Source organism: Somniosus microcephalus, chromosome 13, assembly GCF_052327205.1.
Source record: "Somniosus microcephalus isolate GS21.2 chromosome 13, FLI_Smic_1.0, whole genome shotgun sequence".
NCBI classification, from domain to species: Eukaryota; Metazoa; Chordata; class Chondrichthyes; order Squaliformes; family Somniosidae; genus Somniosus; species Somniosus microcephalus.
In genome coordinates this window covers 138,704,451-138,729,379 of record NC_140999.1, presented here as the reverse complement: position 1 = coordinate 138,729,379, position 24,929 = coordinate 138,704,451, and the positions used below count along the sequence as shown (strand labels likewise).

Genomic DNA, 24,929 nt, shown 5'->3' with positions numbered 1-24,929 from the left:
AGTCTTCCTTCTTTAATTTGGAACTGTTTGGAATTAAGTTTAATTCCAATGTGGGTAAATATTGCTTTCAGTGGAAAACATGGGACATATAACCAGGAAGAATTTCAGCATTCATTAAGTCAAAAATTTACATTACAGTATTAACACTGCAGACACTGCAGAAAACCTATCCTCAAGAGGCTGAGATGACAGAAACCGAGAGAGAGAAAGAGAAAAAAGCAAGAGCAATATATCAATGTTGACTCAACACCAATGACCTGGGAGCACCATCAGCTCCAAGTCCCCCTCCAAGTCCTACACCATTCGGACTTGGATATATATCAATGTTCCTTCATCGTTACTGGGTCAATATCCTGGACTTCCCTACCTAACACCATAATTGGAGCAACCCTCACCATGAGGACTGCAGCGTTTTAAGAAGGCCCACCACCATCTCCTCAAAGCAATTAGGAATGGGCAATAAATGCAGCCTTGCCAGCACCACCCATATTCTGGGGACAAATAAAAAGAAACAAGTAGTCGATCATATTCTATAAGAGTGTTACTCTGTTCAGCATTTTTTTTTTAATGCTTTCTTTCTATTTTATTAGACCATCGAATGCTATGGTAGTGAGTGGTGGACAGCCGGACAGACTTATATACCATGCGATTAGGCTAGCAGTAGTATTGTACCAGGTGATTAGTGCAGCAGTGATATCTTGATTTATTTTACCAGCTGATACAGGGAAATACCCTTGCTTTTATATGTTACTTGCAAATCCCCCATGGCATAGATTGTGATCATTTGTTATATAATGACAGGAGCATTATCCCATATAACCAGCTGGGTCAGTTCACAGTTCACAACAGCAGAGTTTTTGGGCTCATATTAATTCAACCCCTGCTTCCATGTTAACAATAAAACTGGTACTCTTCAAAGGAGAAGGGACGTCTGGGGGACTTCTTTTCAAAATATTTACCCCTTTTATAGAGAAAAAATAACATTCTCAGCAAAATTCAAAATTAAAAAAGATTTTTTTCAGCTGCTGGAACACTTGAAATGTTTGGTCTCCCTCTCTGCTAGAGCACCCTGTGTCATCACTGATGGGGAGTGATGTCTCCATTGCAAATAATGGCAACCGTGAATTCAGGCCAGTCTGAGTCCTGGCAATTATGAAAATAGATTTTTTTTAAATCCTGAAACAGTGTTTTGGGAAGTATATTATTTTTCTCTATGAATATAGTGAGTGCTTTGAATAGAAGTATCCCCTGAAACTTTCTTCTTCCTTTCATTTGGCAATGCTTACCAATTAAAATATCGAAAACTTTTTTAGTTTTCAAACACAGTTGCAGTAATCCTACTACCTTGCCAGGATCCTGCCAGTAATGTGGACAAACTGAACAGATTGTAATTGCATTTTGTTTCTCGTTTGTGACTCTGATCCCATTTCTGAGACAGTCTCAAATGACAGTCACAGCCACAGCTGTCACGTCTACTGATCTGGAGCAAGGCAAGACCAGCGCAGTGGCAGCAACTTTAAACAAATAAAAAACAGGAGAAACTGAGGATATTAAGTACAAAGTATACTGGTAGACAAATATCTGGTTAAGAATTGAACTGAAGGTTATTGAGATAAGTATAGGTGATTAAGTACACCATGCAACACAGAATGCAATTGGTCTTGGCTGACTAACAATGTAGGTTGCATTGTCAGATTCCTGGAGTTTTGTCAGATTGCCATTAAGCACCAGGGAGAAATTCAGTGTGTTACTTTGTAAGTTAACCTTTGATTTTTCACTTACCTCAGGAGATTTTGATTACTAAGTAGGGTAAAGTCCATAATAGTGCAAATTGTATACGGTCCATGGAAGAAATGGGTTTCATGAACTAAATAACTTAATCTTGTGTCAAACTCTCTTATATGTGCTTATACTCAATAACATGAATGAAAAGAAGAAAACACTTCATATGGTAAACAAGCAAAAATACTTGGTTCAAAATGTGCTTGCAGATATTATTTTCAGAAAGACGTTGAACATCAGTGTATGTAAACAAGGTGTGAATCTCATGATTCATCTAGCAGTAATGGCTTATTGATAGTGTAAATTCTACACCTCTATATACATTAACTCTGTACATTTAACTAAATCACTGCAAACATCGGGGAAACTAACCTTTCAGCGATGAGACACTTAGGGGGAAAATTCGGTTGCTTTGCGCCTCCCATTAATACCCCGAGGGGCAAAGCAACTAGCCCCCAGGTGCGGCGCCGCTAACGCCTCCCGCGAAATTCAGCGGGAGGTTAGCGGCGGCGCTAGCCAGTAGTGCCCCGCGACACTGCGCCTCCAGCGATGACGTCATTGCCGTGCGCAGCGCCCCACTCGCGCCCCGGCTGCAAACTTTACTCACGCCCCCTGACCTACCGCCAAACGATATGTCTGACAGGGTCAAGGGGGTGTCCTTGCAGCCGGGGCGGCGATAATTAAAGGGCAGGTGCCGGGTGGCCTTTTTTTGGGGTCCACCTGCCAGCACCTGCCCCCTCTGGCCTCCTGCGGGGTGCTGGCCGCAATCCATCAGCCCGGCACTCCTCTTGAGTGCCAGGCTCTTTTGCTGGCACCCCGCTCCCTGGTGGGCCAGCAGGGCCCTGGTGTGCGCTGTGCTAGGCCCCTCCCCTTTAATCGTGGAAGGGAGGCCTGCAGTATTATTTTCAGAAAGACGTTGGCCGTCAATGTATGCAAACAAGGGGCGCAATCTTGCCAGCCCTGGGGATGCGGGTATGGAGGCGGGACTGCCGGGAAAATGGCAGAATTTGGGGGTGGGTGCCCAACCCGCCTCCATGCCATCTTTCCAACCCGCCTCCATGCCATCTTTCCAGGAGGCAGGTAGCTGTCCTTGGAGGCGGGAAGGGATTAAAGCCTATTAACTGCCTGTTAACAGGTAGTTAACAGGCAGAAAATAGGATTATCCCCTTTTTACCCTCACAAGTGCGGGCTTCCCGAAGGCTCCGAAACCCGCCAGGTCACCGAGGCGAGTAGGGGGTCTGCAGGGGTCGGGGGTGCAAAAGTGTGCTGTGGAGGTAAGTGATGGGTGCAAGTATGGAGAGGTGACTATCTGAGGTAAGTGGAAAGTGTTAGTAAAAGTGTACCAACCTTTGTTTCTTCCTGCAGGCTTCAATCGGTGGGTATGCGGAGAGTCTCGCACCTCCGCATTGGGGATGACAGATGGCCGTTGCATTCTCTCATTTCTGCAAAAGAAAGATGTTTGATGAGGCCTTGAATTCAAGACCTCATCAAACTACAGAGAATGTCACTGTTTGACAGTTTCACAGAGCTGTCAAACGATGACAATTCATCTGTCAACATTTTTTGACAGATGAAATGTCATACATTGACGTTCTCTGCAACAGGCTTTCCCTTATTTGGCCTGCTAAGCCCGCTGAGCAGGCTTAACAAGGTCAATCAAGGGAAAATAGCGTGGGTTGGCCAGAAATTGTGGAGGCGGGACTGAAACCCGAGAAGTGGGAGTCCCGCCTCCAAAAGCTCCCCATTGGCAAAATCACCCCCTTGGTGTGGCACTGTTGCACGTAGCGCTGCGATATTCAATGGGAGTGCCCCAAGAGGGATGGGGCGTGTTATAAATCTCATCATAAGAAAGAAACTACTCATGAAATAACGCTGGATGGCCAGCTGGTGGCGCCGTCCAAGGAGTATAAATACTCAGGCGTGGGCCCAGCTTGCCCAGGGACATTTTGTAAGACAGGAACTAGTGAAGTACAACTAGCCCTCCATGTTCTGAAACAAGTTGATTAAAGCCTTGCTTTATACTCGAACCAAGTGCGTAGTGAGTTGTATTACATCAATTTAATCAACTTGGTATCGACTCCACGCTCTGAGTGATTTCAGGAACAGCCAGCTACAACTTCAACTGCAGAAGGGAACTCCGGCATAGAAATCAATCCATCATGGACAAACTACTCAGACCGCCCGTCTTGACCTGGACCCAAATTCACCTACAACTGCTAAGGTATGGAAACACTGGTATCGTACCTTCAGCAACTTCCTCAGGGTGTGTGGTGAGAATGTTCCTGATAAATTAGAGATACTTGCCAATTATGTATCTCCTCATGTGTTTGACTATATCGAAGACTGTGTGGACTATGACTCCGCTATCCTAATATTACAGCGACTATATGTTAAGGCCCCAAACGAAATTTTTGCTCGGCATCTATTGGCTACAACTCGACAACAACCCGGGGAATCACTTGACGAATTCCTTCAAAAGCTTCGCAGGCTCAGCAAGGATTGTAACCTTAAAGCTGTCACAGCTGAGCAGTACCAGAAGGAGCTAATTCGCGATTCCTTTATTAATGGAATTACGTCTCCCTTCATACGCCAGCGTCTGTTGGAGAATAAAACCCTTGAGTTACAGGCTGCCTATGACCAGCCGTGTTCCCTGGACTTAGCAAAGAGGAATGCAGATACCTATCTTTTACCTCGTGCACGGGCTGCTGCTATCACTTTTAATGACTCCTTCGATAGGTCTCGGGCGGAAGCCCTCACTGATGATGACTCTAACCTAGCGGATGACAACCCTACCCTAGAAGCCTTCACTGATGATGACCCCGCCCTAGCGGCATCTTGGCAATCTGGAAGGAAGTGTTTCTTCTGTGGAGGTGCGTTCCATTATTGGAAATTTTGTCCTGCTCGTAACGCAACCTGCAATCATTGCAGCAAGAAAGGTCACTTTTCTAAGGTATGCCAGTCAAGAGCCTCTGTTAGTAAGAAAGGCCACCTTTCTGAGGTATACCGGTTGAGAGCTCCTGTTAGTTTTGCAGTTACTATCTATAAAACTGCTCCTCCCCCAAGAGCCACTACTAAGGTTACAGCTGCTATCTATGAAACTGCTCCTTCCCCAAGAACCACTACTAAGCTGTCAAGGGTAAAACTGCCCCTCCTCCCATCACAGCTGTTTTTCCCCAAAGTCTGTCCCATGTAGCCACAAAGGTTTTGGTAAATGGACACATTTTGAGCGCACTAATCGACTCATGCAGCTCTGACAGCTTCATTAGTGAGCGGGCTGTCAGTAAGTTAAAACTGCGTATTTACCCCTCGGACAGGGAAATTGCAGTGGCTCTGACGACACTGATCACCAATTCTTCCGGCTTTTATCTTGTCGACCTTATTCTCAATGGCCGCACTTATTTCTCCACCCGGCTCAAAAACCTATGCAGTGATGTGCTCCTGGGACAGGATTTCCAGAAGCAACACAAAAGACTCACTTTTGAGTTTGGAGGGTCAAACCCGGAGCTTACTATTTCCAAAGTACCATTTTGTGCGCTTTCGGCAGCTTTGCTCGACGAGCCCTCCTTGTTTGCCAATCTTTCCCCCCGATGTAAGCCCATAGTCACCAAATCACGACGTTTCAGCCAAGATGATCCTTTATCGATGCAGAAATCTCTCGCCTTCTAGCTGACGGTATCATTGAACCATGTTCATCTTCCTGGCGGGCTCAAGTCGTCGTTGTTAAAAATTCTCTGAAGCAACACAAGAAATTTTGCATCGATTATTTGCAAACTATTAACCAGTATACCGACCTGGATGCCTACCCACTACCACGCATTGATGACATGGTCAATAACCTTGCCAACTACAAGGTATTTTCAACTTTTGATTTAAAGAGCGCATATCATCAAGTACCGTTAAAGGACTCTGACACAAAGTATACGGCCTTTGAGGCCAATGGTTGGCTTTACCAGTTTTGTCGCCTTCCATTTGGGGTCACCAATGGGGTGGCCGCCTTTCAACGGGCAATGGATAGCCTAGTCAAACAGGAGAACTTAACGGACACTTTTCCATATCTGGATAATATCACCATTGCTGGTCATGACCAGAAGGAGCATGATGCCAATCTCCAGAAATTTTTTGACGTTCTCCGCCGTCACAACTTAACCTTAAATGAGTCCAAATCTGTGAAATCAGTACCATCAGTCAACATCCTTGGCTACTGGGTGGGCAACGGTGTCATCAAACCGGATCTGGAGCGACTTCGTCCACTTCAGGAGCTCCCTCCCCCTACGAATCTCGGCTCTCTTCGTCGGGCACTCGGCATGTTCGCCTATTATGCGAAATGGATACCCCACTTCTCCGACAAGATCCAGCCCCTGCTTCACTTTTCCCTTTGCAGTACGGCCAATTTCATCCACTCTGATTGGGGTCCCTCCTTCATGTCAAGCGAACTCAAAAGTTATCTCTCCCAATGGGGAATTGCCACAAGTAAAATGACACCGTACCATCCCATCAGTAACGGACAGGTTGAGAGATACAATGCTATCATTTGGAACGCTGTTCGTCTTGCACTGTTCGTCTTGCACTGAGGTCATGCAACCTACCAGACCAGCAGTGGGAAACTATGCTCCCTAATGTGTTGCATTCCATCAGGTCTCTTCTTTCTACGTCCACCAATGTCACACCTCATGAGCGATTCTTCAGTTTCCAGTGTTGCTCCACTCATGGGACATCCTTACCGTCATGGTTGGCAGCTCCCGGCCCCGTGCTGCTCCGAAGATTCGTCCGATCTTCTAAGAACGATCCCCGCATCGACGAGGTAGAACTCACGGACGTCAATCCCACATATGTGCACGTGCGGTACCCTGATGGCTGGGAGTCCACCGTTTCGCTCCGGGACCTGGCTCCCTGTCCAGCCGGTTCCACAGACCCAACTGATAGAGGGACCCACGGGGATGATGCCGACACTCTACGCTCCTTCGAAGATGACGCCCTACCTGAGACATTGAGAGATCTGCCGGCTGCCCCACCAGATCCACTCGGGGAGCCGAGCGCTCCCCGTGGGATGGCCACCCGAGGCCAGGGCGCTGGTCAATCCCCGGCTATCAAACAGGATGAAGCCAGCTCTGCGCCTGTGGGGACCCGCACCCGGAGTCATGATCTCCCCAGCCTCCCTCGGGTCGATCAGGGCAACACGGGCCCTATCGATCCACCGGTACGGATCAAGCGGCCCAGAGACCAAGACATGGTCCGGGGAGACGTGCCTTCTAGCCATAAACAAAGATCTGAAAGACTGCGGCTATTCGTGGTCCACCTAATCCGTTAAGAGGAAGTCGTCGGACTTCCAAATCTTTTAGGCAGGAAGAATGTTATATACCTCATCATCATAAAGAAACTACTCATGAAATAATGCTGGACGGCCAGTTGGTGGCGCCGTTCAAGGAATATAAATACTCGGGCGTGGGCCAGCTTGCCCAGGGACATTTTGTAAGACAGGAACTAGTGAAGTACAACTAGACCTCCATGTTCTGAAACAAGTTGATTAAAGCCTTGCTTTATGCTCAAACCAAGTGTGTAGTGAGTTTTATTACGTCAGGGCGTGCTTCCAGTAGCACCCCGCCTCCTGCTTGGGATGCTACCATTGAATTTCGGGTGCTAAAAGTAGTGCCCCAGCGAAGTTATTGCCCCAAAGGGGGCGCGAGCCAATTTCCCCCCCTTAGTTTTTAGGTTATGTTTTAAAAATACTGCATACTGCAAACCATTTACCAAAAGCCAGGAAAGTCAGGGTCATGGTTGCCAACAGAATGGAGGTGTTCAGCAAAGCGATCACTTTTGACGATTCTGCTATACCCATTTACACCTCCTCTAGACTCATCTTTTGTTTCTTTACTTGTCCGATTACCACCCTCTTTTGCCTTGCACCGTCATCCCTTTTTGTCATTTAATCACTCCTGCCCTCCACCCTATCACAGACCTTTCCTTTTGCTTTTTCTTTCCCTCACCCACCCACCCCACACCCTCCCCCTTTCCCCCCACCCTCCTCCCCCCCTCCCCCCACCAGCCCCGCTTTCCCCCGGCTCTGCACTAGCTTAAAAAACTGTTATATCTCTAACTTCTTCCAGTTCTGACGAAGGGTCATCGACCTGAAACGTTAACTCTATTTCTCTCTCCACAGATGCTGCCTAACCTGTTGAGTGTTTCCAGCAGTTTTTGTTTTTATTTGGCATTTGTAGAAACTATGGCCTAGAAATTGGGTTTTGGCGCAGCGACGGCTTTAGCGCCGGAAGTTAGTGCCGGAGCTAAGTCGTGCTGGGCGGGCCAAAAATTCAATAGTTCTGCGCCCAAACGGCTGCCGGCGCTGCTGAGAGCTGTTTGCGCCTGAAAACTGGCGCTACGCGCTGAATTTCGGCGCTATTCCGGCGCTGCGGCGCCCGCTGCGGTGCGGCAGGTTCGGGAAGTGCAGGCCTCCTCCTTCCCTTAAGGAGGAGCTGCCTGCACCCGGCCGCGGCCCGCGAAAATCTTTTTAAAAATGAGCCCGGCACCTCGGACAAGTGCCGGGCTTGCTTCTGTTCGGGGTGGGGGGGGGGGGAAGTCCGGGGAGGGAGCTGCGGCCAGGCGGCCGGCGGGAAAGCGGTCGGCCGCCGCGGGGCCTTTAATGCGCCGGCGCAAAGTCATGTAAGACTCTGTTGCCAGAGTCTTAGTTGCGGCTGCCACGGGCGAGGCGGCCGCAACTGAATTTCGGCGCTGGGGCCCGTCGGCATGGCAACCGGGACGCTGCGCACACCGATGACGTCATCGGTGCCGGCGCAGCGCTACCGGTCTACCGCGGCGGAAGGGCCCCAGGCAATTTCGGCGCCGGCACCAATTGCAGCGCTAGGCCCTCTAGCGCCGCAAAATCGGCGCTAAGGGCACTGAATTTCTAGGCCTATATTCCTTAATGATATTAGCAGTAGTATTACTAATATGCCAATTAAAATCTATTTGAAAAGTTCCTCTCATCACTGTTTCCCTGCCACCTTCCCAGTAGATCAGTTGATAAGTGCATTTAATGGTGTGGCACTAAGCCATAAACTCTGAGAAGTCCCAGATTTGATGCCAAGAAAGTGAAACAAATGGATTAGGAATATATTAGAGCAATGCAACAAAAGCAAAAGAATACCCTCTGGAAGTACAACAATGTTATTTAACATATTAACTGAATCCGGCAGTTTTAATTTTATACAGCAGTCTCAGTTCTGCATGGCCTAATACTGTGCCATCCTCTTAGTGTGGGCGCGGGTTGGTATAAAGATGGTGTAAGGATGGAAGGAGCGTTCATGCCACGGCCTGTCAGACTGTTCATCAGCCTGTGAATCCTTCCGCCACTTCACACTTTTCTCTAAGGGATGAATGTGAAGATATGAAAACGCCATCCTCCTAGTGTAACGAGAGCACTTCATAGAGCAAGATCAATACTTGGGACAATGTCAAAACGATTGAGGAAGTACTGCAACTTATTGATCTACATCTGACATGGGACTGCTTAGTGCTGTTGCTAGGTTTCCCTCATTTGGAACAGCCAATATTTTGTCAATACATAGCCGAGTTTTATTTTTAAGTAGCTATTTTACAGGAGTGGTTTAGCCTTTCTAAGCTCAAGAGCCAAAAATCAAATTATGTACCAGCTAAGACCAGCAAGCTTTAAACATAGTGTCCTAGTATACTCACTGGTATTCTCACAGTAAATACATGTATACTATTGGATCAATTCTGAAACCTTGCCCATCATGTTGACATGCTTTGGTTCTAACTCTTTACTGATAATCTGGATTGTACTTTCTCACTGAGACTTCCTCTCATTCCTCCTTTTTCCCTGCTTCATTTCCATTTCACTTTCTCTTTTCCTTTCGTTCATTCCCTCTGTCTCTGCCACTTTCATTTCTTTTCTCACTCTCTCATTCTTCCGTTCATAATGCCATATCTCCCTTTCTCTCATTCCCATTTCTCCTTTCTCATTCACTGGCTCACTCATGCCTCCTTCTTCCTTTCTCTCATTTGCACTATCTCTAATTCCCTCTCTCTTTCAATCCCTCTCTCCTTCCCTCTTTCTAAATAACGCTCAGTTTAAGAAAAAAAACTTTCTCTATCAGTTATCAAAACTCAAGCAATGTAAGGTCCTACAATATTTAATTTTAATGAACTGTAAATATTTTTTATGTGATAACTCCAGTCATCACAGAACATCAAGGGGGAAAAATTCCGTTGTTTTGCGCCTCCCGTTAGCGCCCTAAGAGGGCGCTAATGGGGCGCAAAGCAACTAGCGCCCGGGCGCGGCGATCTTTGCGCCACTCGCGAAATTCACCAGACATTTTGCGGCAGCGCTAAACACTACCGCCACGATCTCCTGTACCCGCAGATCATGACGTCAGTCGAGCGTGCAATGCCCTGGTAGCGCCCCGGACCGGATATTGAGTGGCGCCCCCTGCCTTTCCACCCGCCGCTAGCAAGGACAGGTTGAGGGGAGCATTTTGCAGTCGGGGAGGGACTGGGGGAGCGCTATTTAAAGGTGACCGCTTCCTGCCTTTTTTTGTCGATGACATTTTTGCTCCACGCATTCTGCGAGAGAGAGACTTCTGGAGAGATTCAACACTGTGTGAAGGAGTTTTGGGTACTGAGCAGCACTTTGCAGATTCATTTTGATTTGACATTCCTTGCATCGATTTAGAAGAGACGATGGGGGCTGCACTCTGAGCTCTTGCCCTGGTCCTCTCCATTGTTCTTCCCAGCAGAATTGATGTACAGGTCTCTCCAGGCCGAGATTCAAGGCTGCAATGAGCAGGGTGTGGATGGAGAGCAAGATCGACTCTCCCCTTTAAGAACTGGCTGGCGCCATTGTGCCTGTGTTCCATTGCTGACTGACATCACATGAGCTTCGCCAGCGCTCTGAGGTAACGCCTCGCTCCTTGGCGTTAGCGCCTTAAGAGAGGTGTGTAGCGCCTGATTTAGCGCTCCAATCACCTCCAGGGGCGATAGAAGCCAAGTTTGCAGTCGGAGGCGATAATTAGCGCCATGCGCTCAACTTTGCGCCCGGCCGATAACTGTGCCACAAACGAGGCGATACCAAATTTCTCCCCCCACATTTTCATATAAGACAAAGAGGGGAAGAGAGAAAAAATGTAGTCTAAAATGCAGCCAAAAATAGTTGGAGGGGAATAAAAGCACATCTGCTAATATTGTGGAAGTAGATTGGGGAACTTTGGATGTTCTTGGTCACAAACTAGAAAGCAGAACCTAATACCAAACTCATTTTTGAACATTAAAGTTGAATAACTGAACAGTGAATATTATAAAAAACAGTTTTATTTATTAACTACCCTCCTTTGTAAAATAATTAACTTAAAGAACTATTTTACAAGAGTTTCCTTAGCTAAAACTGACATGAAATTTGACACATCTTTGCTGAAGTCACAAGATTACTGGTTGTATATTTGAAAAGAAAAGCTTGCATTTATATGGAGCTTTTCATGCTTTTTTTTATTTGTCCCTGGGATGTGGGCGTCGCTGGCAAGGCCAGCATTTATTGCCCATCCCTACCTGCCTTTAAGAAGGTGGTGGTGAGCCGCCTTCTTGAACCGCTGCAGTCCATAAGGTGAAGGTATTCCCACAGTGCTGTTAGGGAGGGAGTTCCAGGATTTTGACCCAGCGACGATGAAGGAACGGAGATATATTTCCAAGTCAGGATAGTGACTTTGTCTCCACAAGGACTGTGTGGTAGTCACTGCTACCAATACTGTCACAGACAGATGCATCTGCAACAGGTAGGTTGGTGAGGACGAGGTCAAGTAGGTTTTTCCCCTCGTGTTGGTTCTCTCACTACCTGCCATAGGCCCAGTCTGGCAGTGATGTCCTTCAGGACTTGGCCAGCTCAGTCATTGAAGTCCCCCGCCCAGACTACATTCTGTGCCCCTGCTACCCTCAGGGCATCTTCCAAGTGGTGCTCAACATGGAGGAGTACTGATTTATCAGCTAAGGAAGGGTGGTAGGTGGTAATCAGCAGGAGATTTCCTTGCACATGTTTGACCTGAAGCCATGAGACTTCATGGGGTCCAGAGTCAATGTTGAAGCTTCTCAGGGACACTCCCTCCCGACTGTATATCACTGTGCCGCCACCTCTGGCGGGTCTGGACATACCCAGGGATGGTGATGGAGGAGTCTGGGACATTGGCTGAAAGGTATGATTATGTGACTATGTGACTATGTCAGGCTGTTGCTTGACTCGTCTGTGGGACAGTTCTCCCAATTTTGGCACAAGGTCGATGCTGGTTGGTCTGTCTGGTTTTATTCTTATTATTGTTTCTCGTAGTGGTTTGGTAAAACTGAGTGGCTTGCTAGGCCACTTTAGAGGGCAGTTAAGAGTCAACCACATTGCTGTGGGTCAGGAGTCACATATAAGTCAGACCAGGTAAGGACAACATATTTCCTTCCCTAAAGGACATTAGTGAACCAGATTGGTTTTTTTCATGGTCCCCATTACTGATACTAGCTTTTAATTCCAGATTTATTTAATTTACTGAATTTAAATTCCACAGCTGCCGTGGTGAGATTTGAACTCACGTTTCCGGATCATTAGTCCAGGCCTACTGGATTACTAGTACAGTACCACTATGCTACCGTACCCCTTTACAGCCAGAGAATTACTTTTGAAGTGTGAGAAACTCTTGTTTTGTGGACAAACATCGCAGCCAATTTGTGCACAGCAAGGATCCATAAATAGCTTTGAGTTACATGACCAGTTAATCTGGTTGGGTGGTGTTAGCTCAGGGAGAAATGTTGGTCAGAACATTAGGAGAATGTCCTCGATGTCCTTGCACTGCTTTGAATAGTGCCATGGGATCTTTTACAGCCACCTGAACAAGCAGATTGAGGCCTCAGTTTAATGTCTCGTTGAAAGATGGCACCTCTGACAATGCACCCCTCCCATAGTACCGTACTGAAGTGTCAGCCTAGATTATGTTTTCAAATTTTGGGGTAGAGTTTGAGATTAAGAATGTTGAGATTAACATGCTCATTAACATTCAGGATAGGGGGGCTGGTTAGGTAGTGCATGAAGTCTATTTGCTAAAAAATGCATTTATCAAATGAAATAAGAAACGCTTTATTTTTCACAAATGCCAAAAGAGCCTGATGCAGTGAAAGTCAGCTGGCGAAACTGGCTCTAAACTTGAAGGGTTAGGACATCCCTGACCGCCCTGCGCAATAGTTCTTCCACTGAAAGGAATCAGTGGTCAATGTTGGTGGGACCACATACTTGACTGTGGAATGTAGGTGGTCAGGGATGAATACACAGGTACTAATGTTTAGCTTGATATCTGGAGTTTTGCTGGATTACTTTAGAAAGGGCTAGAAATAAGTTTTGCCGAGTTTTATCTCCTGAAAGTTTACTTGCATTATTTGCTTTTCTTGTACGTTGAGTAGACCTCATAACAGTGCAAGATGTACATTGTTAATTTTCTTACTCATTTTCCATTTTCCATCATTCTTTGTAATGTGCGGGTCTGTGCTATTTTCATTTTATTACTATTGTTATTTCTCGCCTGTATTTGCATAGCAAAATTGAAATTGTGCGTGATTTGAAATTAATACATTTTCATTCTGATTTTATATTTAAACAGTATATTCACCATGGGCAATGCAGTAGCACGTGAACCTTTGAGTGACTCTGTGGCAGAATCCTCAGCATTGGAACAGACCACGGTAATGCTAGTGTTAATTTATCATCTTTCTTCAATTCATATTTTTACGTGTGTTTATTTTAATTTTGCAGTGTTACAGTCAACATAGAAACATAGAAGATAGGAGCAGGAGTAGGCCATTCGGCCCTTCGAGCCTGCTCCGCCATTCAATGAGATCATGGCTGATCATCCAAATTCAGTACCCTGTCCCTGCCTTCTCCCCATATCCCTTGATCCCTTTAGAGCCTCAAGAAATATATCCAACTCTTTCTTGAATATATTTAATGAACTGGCCTCCACCGCCCTCTGTGGCAGAGAATTCCACAGGTTCACCACTCTCTGGGTGAAGAAATTCCTCCTCATTTCAGTCCTAAATGGCTTACCCCTTATCCTTAGACTATGACCCCTGGTTCTGGACTCCCCGGCCATCAGAAACATCCTTTCTGCATCTAGTCTGTCCAGACCTGACAGAATTTTATAGGTTTCGATGAGATCCCCTCTCAATCTTCTAAACTCCAGTGAGTATAAGCCCAATTGACATAATCTCTCCTTGTACGCCATTCCTGCCATCCCAGGTATCAGCCTGGTGAATCTTCGCTGCACTCCCTCCATGGCAAGAACGTCCTTCCTCAGGTAAGGTGACCAAAACTGCACACAATACTCAAGGTGCGGTCTCACCAAGGCCCTGTACAACTGCAGCAAGACATCCTTGTTCTTGTACTCGAACCCTCTTGCTACGAAGGCCAACATACCATTTGCCTTCTTAACTGCCTGCTGCACCTGCATGCTTACCTTCAGCGACTGGTGCACAAGAACACCCAGGTCTCTTTGCACTTCCCCTTCTCCCAATCTATTGCCATTCAAATAATAATCTGCCTTCCTGTTTTTGCCACCAAAGTGGATAACCTCACATTTATCCACATTATAGTGCATTAGGAGCGACATGTCCGTAGTAAGTGTTTTAAATCATTATTGTGACCTTCATATTGCATCATAAGGAATGAAAACTGAGTGGCATGTACTCCAGGAATGCTGCTGAAATAGCAGAGGGTGAAATTGAAAGGGATCTAGAGCCATTGGTAGACTCAGGGCTTATTATGTCCAGTCATTACGGAACAGCACAACAAAGCTAATGGGATGCTGAATTATATAGTCAAAGCAGTAGAGTCATAAAGTCATGCTAAAACTGTACAGAGTTTTGGTTACACTATGCCTTAAGCATTGGACGGAACTTACAGTGAGAGCATAAAACAGGTGATTAGTGAATAGGCTGCCTGATATACATCCCGCCTGATTTGCTTTTCCATGGAGTGTATAATAGGTGGCCAATCTGCTACTGCCCGTTTTACAACCCCTGCCGAAGTTGAAATTCCGCCCATTGTGTCCAGTTTTGGTCAGCAAGACACGAGGAGACCTTTTACCCCGGGTGCAGCCCAGAGAAGAACCATGAGATTTATCCTTAGTGCCAGAGGATTGAGGAAACACTGGAAAATCTTGGCCTTTTCAACCTTGAAAAGAGGTGATGGAGGTGCCTCATAAGGGTGAATAATATAGTAATGACAGAAAAGATATTTGGAACACGACTTTGAATTGTCTGTAACAGTAGGACAAGAGCACAGGTTCAAACCAGTGAAAGGCAAATTTAGGACTGATATCAAGATGTTCTTCTTCATGCAAAGATTGATCAGTACATAGAATGGGCTTCTGGGTGGGAAAGTGGAGGCAATCCTTGGAATCATTTAAGCAAGTGTTGAACGCTGGATCCTGTGAGGGGGGACTGTAGCTTGTTGCCTGATGGATCAGCTAGGATTGATTGAATGACCCTCTTCATTTATCTTGATTTATATTAAGCAAATAATATGAGTGTGAAATGGCAGTCAGCTGATTTATGGCAGGCAGACATTCATCTTTATCAACGTTTCACTCTGACAGTATTTCATCATGGCATAACGCTTATAAACAACGGTATTTGTTTTCTTTGGAAAACTGAAAATATTTGTTCACTTGTTTGTAATCTCTGCTTATGTTGTTGATTTATCTGAAAGAGAAACTGATTTTTGAGTGCCTATGTGTATTTAAAAATTGATCTGTTTGACATGCCTATTCCTATCATTTAGTTTTGGATCCTTTTGTTATTTCATGTTAAATTTACAAGACTTACATAGAAAGTTTTACATACAAAGGAAGAATTCATCTAATAGTCAACATAATATTGTGAATAAAATTACATTGGCAGTTTCAGTTAAATACTTATGTTTGATCTTTTATTTGATCTAATATTGTCCCAGAATTATATACAATGTAATAATTAAAATTGTTACAGAAAGTAAAAATAAGGCTGTTTATAGATACCCTGTATGTAAAACTTATTTTATAAGAAAGTACTGCTTGTAAGAAAAGTCTTTGAACTGTTGCCTTAATGAATGAATGTGTTATAAATTATGTGTGCTGTGGGTGTCCGAAATAAAAAAGTAAATGCTTTGACAGGATACAAAAGATAACAGGAATCATTATATGCATCGAGCAGTTCGGAACTATTTACAATCACTAAGTCAGTCTGATTACACAATTCACAAGTGATGGAGACTTGAGTGAGTTAGCTTCATTCATGGAACAAAAACCATACATCAAAGATTGGGTGGGATCACCGTGGAAACGGTGGGAAAATGGGGCAGTAAAGCCTTTCACAGTCTCGCCGCTTGAACTTGGATTCTCCCGCCCTTTTCCCACCTGCTGCATGTAAATGCTGGCAGGACGGTGGGGCCCAGGCTCTCAGGCCATTTCCCCCTCATCTGCCCCAGTTATTGCCATTTCCCGGGACTGCCTGGTGGAAGGTGGCGGTAAGCCTGGACAGCAGAGGTAATAACCCCGAGTAAGGGAGGGGCCCAGTAAACCTCGACTCAATTTTGGTCAAGGTTTACAAAAACTGTGGCCGAGATTCTTCATAGGAGCACTTCTGCCCCTTTAACTGCTGTTCTGCTGCTTTGGTGCAGCAGTTACGGTTTTGCTCAAGGTGGGGAAGAGCAGAATAGCAATGTGGTAGCAATAGGGGACTCTATAATTAAGGGGATAGATAGTGTCCTCTGCAGCCAAGAACAAGAATCCTGAAGGGTGTGTGGCCTACCCGGTGCAAGGGTAAGAGATATCTCACGGCGGCTGGAGAGGAACTTGAAAAGGGAGGGCGTAAATCCAGTTGTCGTGGTCCATGTTGGAACAAACGATATAGGTAGGAACAGGGAGGAGGTCCTGCTGAAAGAGTTTCAGGAGTTAGGCTCTAAATTAAAAAGCAGGACCTCGAGGGTAATAATCTCTGGATTACTGCCCGAGCCATGTGCAAATTAGCATAGAAGCAGACAGATCAGGAGAATTAACATGTGGCTAAAGAGCTGGTGTGGGAAAGAGGGGTTCCTTTTCATGGGACACTGGCACCAGTTCTGGGACAGGAAGGAGCTGTACCGATGGGACGGGCTCCACCTGAACAGGGATGGGACCCGTGTCCTCGCGGAAAGGGTAAATAGGGAGGTGGCAAAAGCTTTAAACTAGTAAGAAGGGGGGAGGGATCTACAAGAAACGTAAGCAGCCTAAATATAAACAAAATAGGAAAAGTGAGCATAGGAAAGAATAAAGTAAGGGAGGACATTGACAGCAAGGGAGCAAATAGAGTTATAGAACAGGAGTCTAAAAAGATGGTTAAACATAAAGTGAGAGGAAATCCTATTAAAAATGAGTTAAACTGTCTGTACAGCAATGCACACTGTGTCCATAATAAAACAGGAGAGCTGGAGGCAATCATGCATTGCGAGGAACCAGACATAGTAGGGATTACTGAGACATGGGGGTCGATTTTCCCGAAGCTGTCGGGAAGAAGGCGGGACTACAACTTTTGGGTTTTAGACCCGCCTACATCGGCGTCTGGCCAATCCATGCGATTTTCCCTTGATTGACCTTGTTGAGCCCGCCCAGCGGGCTCAGCAGGCCAATTAAGGGCCACCCGGCAACAGGTGACATCACAGATTGAAATTTCATCTGTCAAGAGTTCTTGACAGATGAAATATCAGTGTTTCACAGCTGTTTGAAGCTGCCAAACACTGACAGTCTGAGTTCTAACATGAGTCCTTCTGCACAGACTCAGTTAGAACTCTCAGCAGCACTCAAAGCTGAAGACTGTCACTTTTCACAGATCGTAGCCATTCAGCTTTAAGTGCCGGCTGAGTGATGCGCTCCCGACGCCCACAGGAAGAAAGGCTGTTAAGGTAAGTACAGGTAAGTAAAAGTTCTTTACACACTTTAGACACACCAAACACACTTACCTTTGCACTCATGCACCCATCACTCACCTGAACACCGACATCGCGACCCCTCCGACTCCTTCAACCTGACGGCCCGCCTGCTCTAACCTGGCATGGTTTGGAGCCATCGGGAATCCCACACGACACCCATCAAATAGGGATTAGGCTAAAAACTGCCTGTTAGTGCAGTTAGTTGGCACGAATCCCTTCCCGCCTGGGGTCGGCGGGTCCCAGTGCGGGGCGGGTACCCACCGCCTCTGAAACTTGCATGGAGCGGGGTTTTGGGCGGGATGGTGTCGGGACCTCCGAATTCGGGATTTCCCCCCCCCCCCCACATGCCTGAAACCCCACCTGACGGCTCCAGGAAAATCGACCCCATGGTTACAGAAAAATCAGGACTGGGAATTAAACATTGCTGGGTATAACATATTTAGAAAAGATAGAGAAGGAAAAAGGGGAGGTGGAGTAGCTGTACTTATTAGGGATAACATAATGGCAGTGGAAAAATGGGACGTAGATATCAGCAAGACTAAAATAGAATCCATGTGGATAGAGATAAAAGATAATAAAGGATCAATCACACTAATAGACATAGGCTGCAGACCATCTAATAGTGGAATGGAGGCAGAGGAAGAAGTATGCAGACAAATTAGGGAAATTAGTAAAAAACATAGAACAATAATCATGGGGGATTTCAACTACCCTGATATTAATTGGACAGAAGAGGTAGGTAAAGGGGATAAGGGAATAGAGTTCCTACAATGTCTACAGGACTCCTTTCTAACCCAATATGTAAAAAGCCCAACAAGAGAGGATTTGCTATTGGATCTAGTTATGGGGAATGAGCCAGGGCAGATAAGAGAAGTAAAAGTAGGGGAACATGTAGGAAATAGTGACCATAATATGATATGCTTTAAGATGATAATAGAGAAGGATATAAGCATGACAAAAACCAGGTTAATAGATTGGAGAAAAGCTGATTTTGAGGAGCTGAGAATAGAACTAGAGAAGATAAAATGGGCAACAATATTGGCAAACAATGATGTAGAACGACAATGGGAAACATTTAAAATGGTGTTCAACAGAGCGCAGGAAAAATATATTCCACTACATTAAGTACATAGACAGCAGAGGAGTGCATGATAAGAGAGAATACGAAGGGATTAGGAGAGAAGTCAAAAAACCATTAGGAAGGCAAAGAGGAACTATGAAATTAAAGTATTAAGGAACATAAAACAAAATAGTAAAATATTTGACAGGCATATCAATAAAAAAGGAAGGTTGGGATGGGAATAGGGCCATTAAGGGATAGACAGGATAATACCACAGGTAACGATAGGGAGATGGCAGAAATAGTAAATCATTATTTCGCTTTGGTATTTACCAGAGAGATAGAACAGGTGGACATGACGTTGGATGATGAGATGAGTAATGAGATAAGTGCATTTAAAATAAAAAAGGGGATATATTAAATAAACTAATCAAACTCAAAGAGGGTAAAACCCCTGGTCCGGATGGATTGCATCCACGCATTTTAAAAGAATCTAGGGAAGAGATAACAGAGGCATTACTACACATATTTAATAATTCGTTAGAAAAAGGTGTAGTGCCAGATGAGTGGCAGATAGCTAACGTAATACCTATATTTAAGTAAGAAGGTGGATAGAACATGTCCAGGGAATTAAAGACCAGTCAGCTTAACATCACCAACAATAATGGAATCTCTACTAAAGGAGAGAATAGAAGAACATCTAGAAACAAAAAGTATAATAATGGATAGTCAGCATGGATTTCAAAAGGGAAAGTCTTGCTTGACCAACCTTATTGAATTTTTTGAAGAGGTAACAGAGAGAGTAGACAGTGGTAATGCAGTAGATGTAATTTATCTGGATTTTCAAAAGGCCTTTGATAAGGTACCCCATAATAGACTAATGAATAAGGTCAGAGAATGCAGAGTCGAGGGACAAGTAGCAGAATGGATTGCTAGCTGGCTTCAAGACAGAAAGCAGAGAGTAGGAGTAAAGGGTAGCTATTTACAGTGGCAGAAGGTGGGTAGTGGTGTTCCACAAGGATCAGTGCCTGACTACTGTTGTTCACAATTTACATTAATGATTTAGACTTTGGAATCAAAAACACAATTTCTAAATTTGCGGATGATACCAAATTGGGGGGTGATAGTCAATACTGAGGACTGCAACAAATTACAGGAGGACATTAATGAACTTGCAGAATGGCCAAATAATAGGCAAATGAAGCTCAACACAGATAAGTGTGAGGTATTACATTTTGCTAGGAAGAATAGGGAGGTCACTTATTACTTGGAGGGTGCAAGTCTAGGTGGGGTAGAGGAACAAAGGGATCTTGGAGTACAAATACACAAATCACTAAAAGTTGCGCCACAGGTTAGCAAGGCCATTAAAAAAAGCAAACCAAGCACTAGAGGGATAGAATTGAAAAGTGCGGAAGTTATGCTAAACCTGTATCGAACCTTGGTTAGACCACACTTAGGGCTGGATTTTCCCTGCGCAGGCGGGATGGTGGCGGAAGAGCTGATTGGTGGTTTCTGGTTCCACTACTGTCTGCAGCCACTCTTTCGAAAATATTTTCCGTCGATTGGCCTTGTTAAGCCTGCCCTGCGGGTTTCCTGGCCAATTAACAGGAAGCGGGTCTGATGATGTCATTTGATGACGCGTCATCAGCCGGTTTCCTTATAATTTTTTCCACCCCTTTGTTTTGGGTCCTCCTTTCCCCCCCCGCACCCCCCCCCCCTTTCCTTTTGTTTCTCTTTCTCACCTGGCAGCTGTCTCTTACCTGCCAGTACACTTCACACCTAATCTTAGCTGCCTTTTGTCTCCACAGGCCTATTACCATCTCGTCTGGCTTCGAATACCTTTTATTGTCTCTTCTTCTTTTGTTCGATCGCAGTCTTGCCTTCGATCTATTTTCTTTTCTTTCCAGTTTTGAAGAAGGGTTTCGACCCGAAACGTCAACTCAAATTTCTCTCCACAGATGTTGCCTGACCTGCTGAGTTTTTCCAGCATTTTCTGTTGATTTTGACAGTTGTTTTGTCAGTGTTCTGCAGCATTGAGTGGCTGTAAACACTAACAAGCACTGCACAAAGGTGCACGGCTCCACCAAGGCTCTCCCGTGATTCCCTCCATAAGCATATGGAGGGAGTCACAGCACGCAGGGAGATTCTCTTCCCTTCCCATGGGAAGAGACCTCCCCAGGAGATCAACGCAGCCTGGTTGTACATTGCACAGGTGGCCACAAGCAGGGATGTGGTCAGAAGTGCCTGGCTGAAGTGGCGCCAACCTTTCAATGATCTCAGTCAATCACGAAACGTTACTGCAAAGCCACACTCAACCTCACCCTGCAGTGGCACTCATCACATCCCCATCACGCTGCCTTCCCTACCCTACTCCTGCACATCATAGAAACATAGACATAGAAGATAGGAGCAGGAGTAGGCCATTCGGCCCTTCGAGCCTGCTCCGCCATTCAATGTGATCATGGCTGATCATCCAAACTCAGTACCCTGTCCCCGCCTTTTCCCCATATCCCTTGATCCCTTCAGCCTCAAGAAACATATCCAACTCTTTCTTGAATATATTTAATGAACTGGCCTCCACCGCCCTCTGTGGCAGAGAATTCCACAGGTTCACCACTCTCTGGATGAAGAAATTCCTCCTCATTTCAGTCCTAAATGGTTTACCCCTTACCCTTAGACTATGACCCCTGGTTCTGGACTCCCCGGCCATCAGAAACATCCTTCCTGCATCTAGTCTGTCCAGACCTGACAGAATTTTATAGGTCTCGATGAGATCCCCTCTCAATCTTCTAAGCTCCAGTGAGTATAAGCCCAATCGACACAATCTCTCCTCATACGTCATTCCTGCCATCCCAGGTATCAGCCTGGTGAATCTTCGCTGCACTCCCTCCATGGCAAGAACGTCCTTCCTCAGGTAAGGTGACCAAAACTGCACACAATACTCAAGGTGCGGTCTCACCAAGGCCCTGTACAACTGTAGCAAGACAGTTCCTTGTTCCTGTACTCAAACCCTCTTGCTACGAAGGCCAACATACCATTTGCCTTCTTAACCACCTGCTGCACCTGCATGCTTACCTTCAGCAACTGGTGCACAAGGACACCCAGGTCTCTTTGCACTTCCCCTTCTCCCAATCTATTGCCATTCAAATAATAATCTGCCTTCCTGTTTTTGCCACCAAAGTGGATAACCTCACATTTATCCACATTATAGTGCATTTGCCATGTTTCTGCCCAATCACCCAACCTGTCCAAATCGTACTGGATTTTCCCGACATCCTCCTCGCAGCTTACCCTCCCGCCCAGCTTTGTGTCATCTGCAAATTTGGAGATATTACATCCAATTCCCTCATCCAGATCATTAATATATATTGTGAACAGCTGGGGTCCTAGGACCGATCCTTGCGGTACCCCACTAGTCACTGCCTGCCACTCGGAAAACAACCCGTTTATTCCAACTCTTTGCTTTCTGTCCGCCAACCAGTTCTCTATCCAAGTCAATACCTTGCCCCCAACCCCATGTGCCTTAATTTTGCACGCTAATCTCTTGTGTGGGACCTTATCGAAAGCCTTCTGAAAGTCCAAATACACCACATCCACTGGTTCTCCCTTATCTATTTTACCAGTTACATCCTCAAAAAATTCCAGTAGATTAGTCAAGCATGATTTACCTTTCGTAAATCCATGTTGACTTTGTCCGATCCTGTCACTGCTTTCCAAGTGCTGTGCTATTACATCTTTTATAATAGACTCTAGCATTTTCCCCACTACCGATGTCAGGCTTACCGGTCTATAATTCCCCGCTTTTTCTCTACCACCTTTTTTGAATAGTGGGGTAACATTAGCTACCCTCCAATCCATGGGTACCGTTCCAGAGTCTATCGAGTTCTGGAAGATGATCAGTAGTGCATCTACTATCTCTAGTGCCACTTCCTTAAGTACCCTGGGATGTAGACCATCAGGCCCTGGGGATTTATCGGCCTTCAGTCCCATCAATTTTCCTAACACCATTTTCCTACAAATACTGATTTCTTTCAGTTCCTCGCTTTCTTTCAGTTCCTCGCTTTCATCAGACCCTATGTTCCCCGGCATCTCTGGGAGGTTATTTGTGTCCTCTTTTGTGAAGACAGAACCAAAGTACGCAACTAGTTGGTCAGCCATTTCCTTGTTTCCCATTATAAATTCCCCCGATTCTGACTGCAAGGGACCTACGCTTGACTTCACTAATCTTTTTCTCTTCACATATCTATAAAAGCTTTTACAGTCAGTTTTTATGTTCCCTGCTAGCTTACTCTCATATTCTATTTTCCCTTTCTTAATTAATCCCTTTGTCCTCCTTTGTTGACTCCTAAACTGCTCCCAATCCTCAGGATTATTGCTTTTTCTAGCCAATTTATATGTCCTCTCCTTGGATCTTATGCTATCCCTAATTTCCCTTGTTAGCCACGGTTGAGTCAACTTTTTTGTTTTATTTTTGCACCAAACTGGGATGAACAAATTCTGTAGCTCATCCATTCGGTCTTTGAATGTTCGCCATTGCCTATCCACCGTCAACCCTTGAGCGCCATTCCCCACTCAATCCCGCCCAACTCGCTCCTCAGACCATCGTAGTTTCCTTTATTTAAATTGAGGACCCTTGTCTCTGAGTCAACTGCTTCATTCTCCATCTTAATGAAGAATTCGATCATATTATGATCGCTCCGACCCAAGGGGCCTCGTACAACAAGATTGCTAATTAATCCTTTCTCGTTGCATAATACCCAGTCTAAGATGGCCTGATCTCTGGTTGGTTCCTCAACATATTGGTCCAGGAAACCATCCCGTAAACACTCCAGGAATTCCTCCTCCACAGTATTGTTACTAATTTGGTTGGCCCAATCTATATGTAGGTTAAAGTCACCCATGATGACTGCTGTGCCCTTATTGCACGCTTCTTTAATTTCCCTTTTAATGCCATCCCCAACCTCCACCTTACTGTTTGGAGGTCTATATACCACTCCCACTAATGTTTTTTTCCCCTTACTATTTCTCAATTCTACCCATACAGATTCCACATCATCAGAGCTAATATCCTTCATTACAATTGTATTAATCCCTTCTTTAACCAGTAATGCTACCCCACCTCCCTTTCCTTTTTGCCTATCTTTCCTGAATATCGAATACCCCTGGATGTTGAGTTCCCAGTCTTGGCCATCCTTGAGCCACGTTTCTGTAATCCCAACCAAATCGTATTCGTTTACCTCTATTTGCGCAGCCAATTCATCCACCTTATTACAAATGCTCCTCGCATTAAGACACAAAGCCTTCAGGCTTGTTTTTTTAATGCTCTTAGACCTATTAGAATTATTATTTACTGTGGCCACGTTTGATTTAAACCGTTGATTTCTCTGACTGCCACTTTTGTTTTTCTCCTTCCTATCTTTTGCTTTTATCCCCGTTTTCCTTTCCTCTGTCTCCCTGTTCAGGTTCCCAACCCCCTGCCATTTTAGTTTAAACCCCCCCGAACAGTGCTCCCCGCAAGGATATTTATCCCGCTCTGGTTCAGGTGCAACCCGTCCGACTTGTACAAGTGCCACCTTTCCCAGAAGCAGGCCCAGTGATCCAGGAAACTAAAGCCCTCCCTCCTGCACCAACTCTTTAGCCACGCATTCATCTGCTCTATCCTCCTATTCCTATACTCACTAGCACGTGGCACCGGGATTAATCCAGAGATTACTACCTTTGAGGTCCTGCTCTTTAATCTGCTACCTAGCTCCCTAAATTCTTGTTGCAGGACCTCATCCGTCTTCCTACCTATGTCGTTGGTCCCAATGTGAACCACGACCTCTGCCTGTTCCCCCTCCCCCTTCAGAATGCCCTGCAGCCGTTCAGTGACATCCTTGACCCTGGCACCAGGGAGGCAACAAACCATCCTGGAGTCACGTCTACGGCCACAGAACCGTCTATCTGTTCCCCTTATGATAGAATCCCCTACCACTATTGCTCTCCCACTCTTTTTCCTCCCTTCCTGAGCAGCAGCAACACCCCCGGCGCCAGGAAGTTGGCTGCTGCTGCCTTCCTCTGGTGAGTCATCCCCCTCAACAGTATCCAAATTGGTATACCTATTTAAAAGGGGGA

At 45.5% G+C, this 24,929-nt stretch overlaps 1 protein-coding gene across 5 annotated transcripts in view; it reads left to right on the top strand.

Moving 5' to 3' along the window:
- The window catches only part of bcas1 (brain enriched myelin associated protein 1), a 250,541-nt gene that overhangs the window by 53,513 nt on the left and 172,099 nt on the right, over positions 1 to 24,929 (top strand). For all 5 annotated transcript variants that reach the window (XM_086005294.1, XM_086005297.1, XM_086005296.1 and 2 more), the window contains exon 2: positions 13,416 to 13,497. In XM_086005294.1, coding sequence (XP_085861420.1) covers positions 13,426 to 13,497 — 72 coding nt within the window. In that variant the 5' untranslated portion in view covers positions 13,416 to 13,425. The remainder of the gene's footprint in view (positions 1 to 13,415; positions 13,498 to 24,929) is intronic.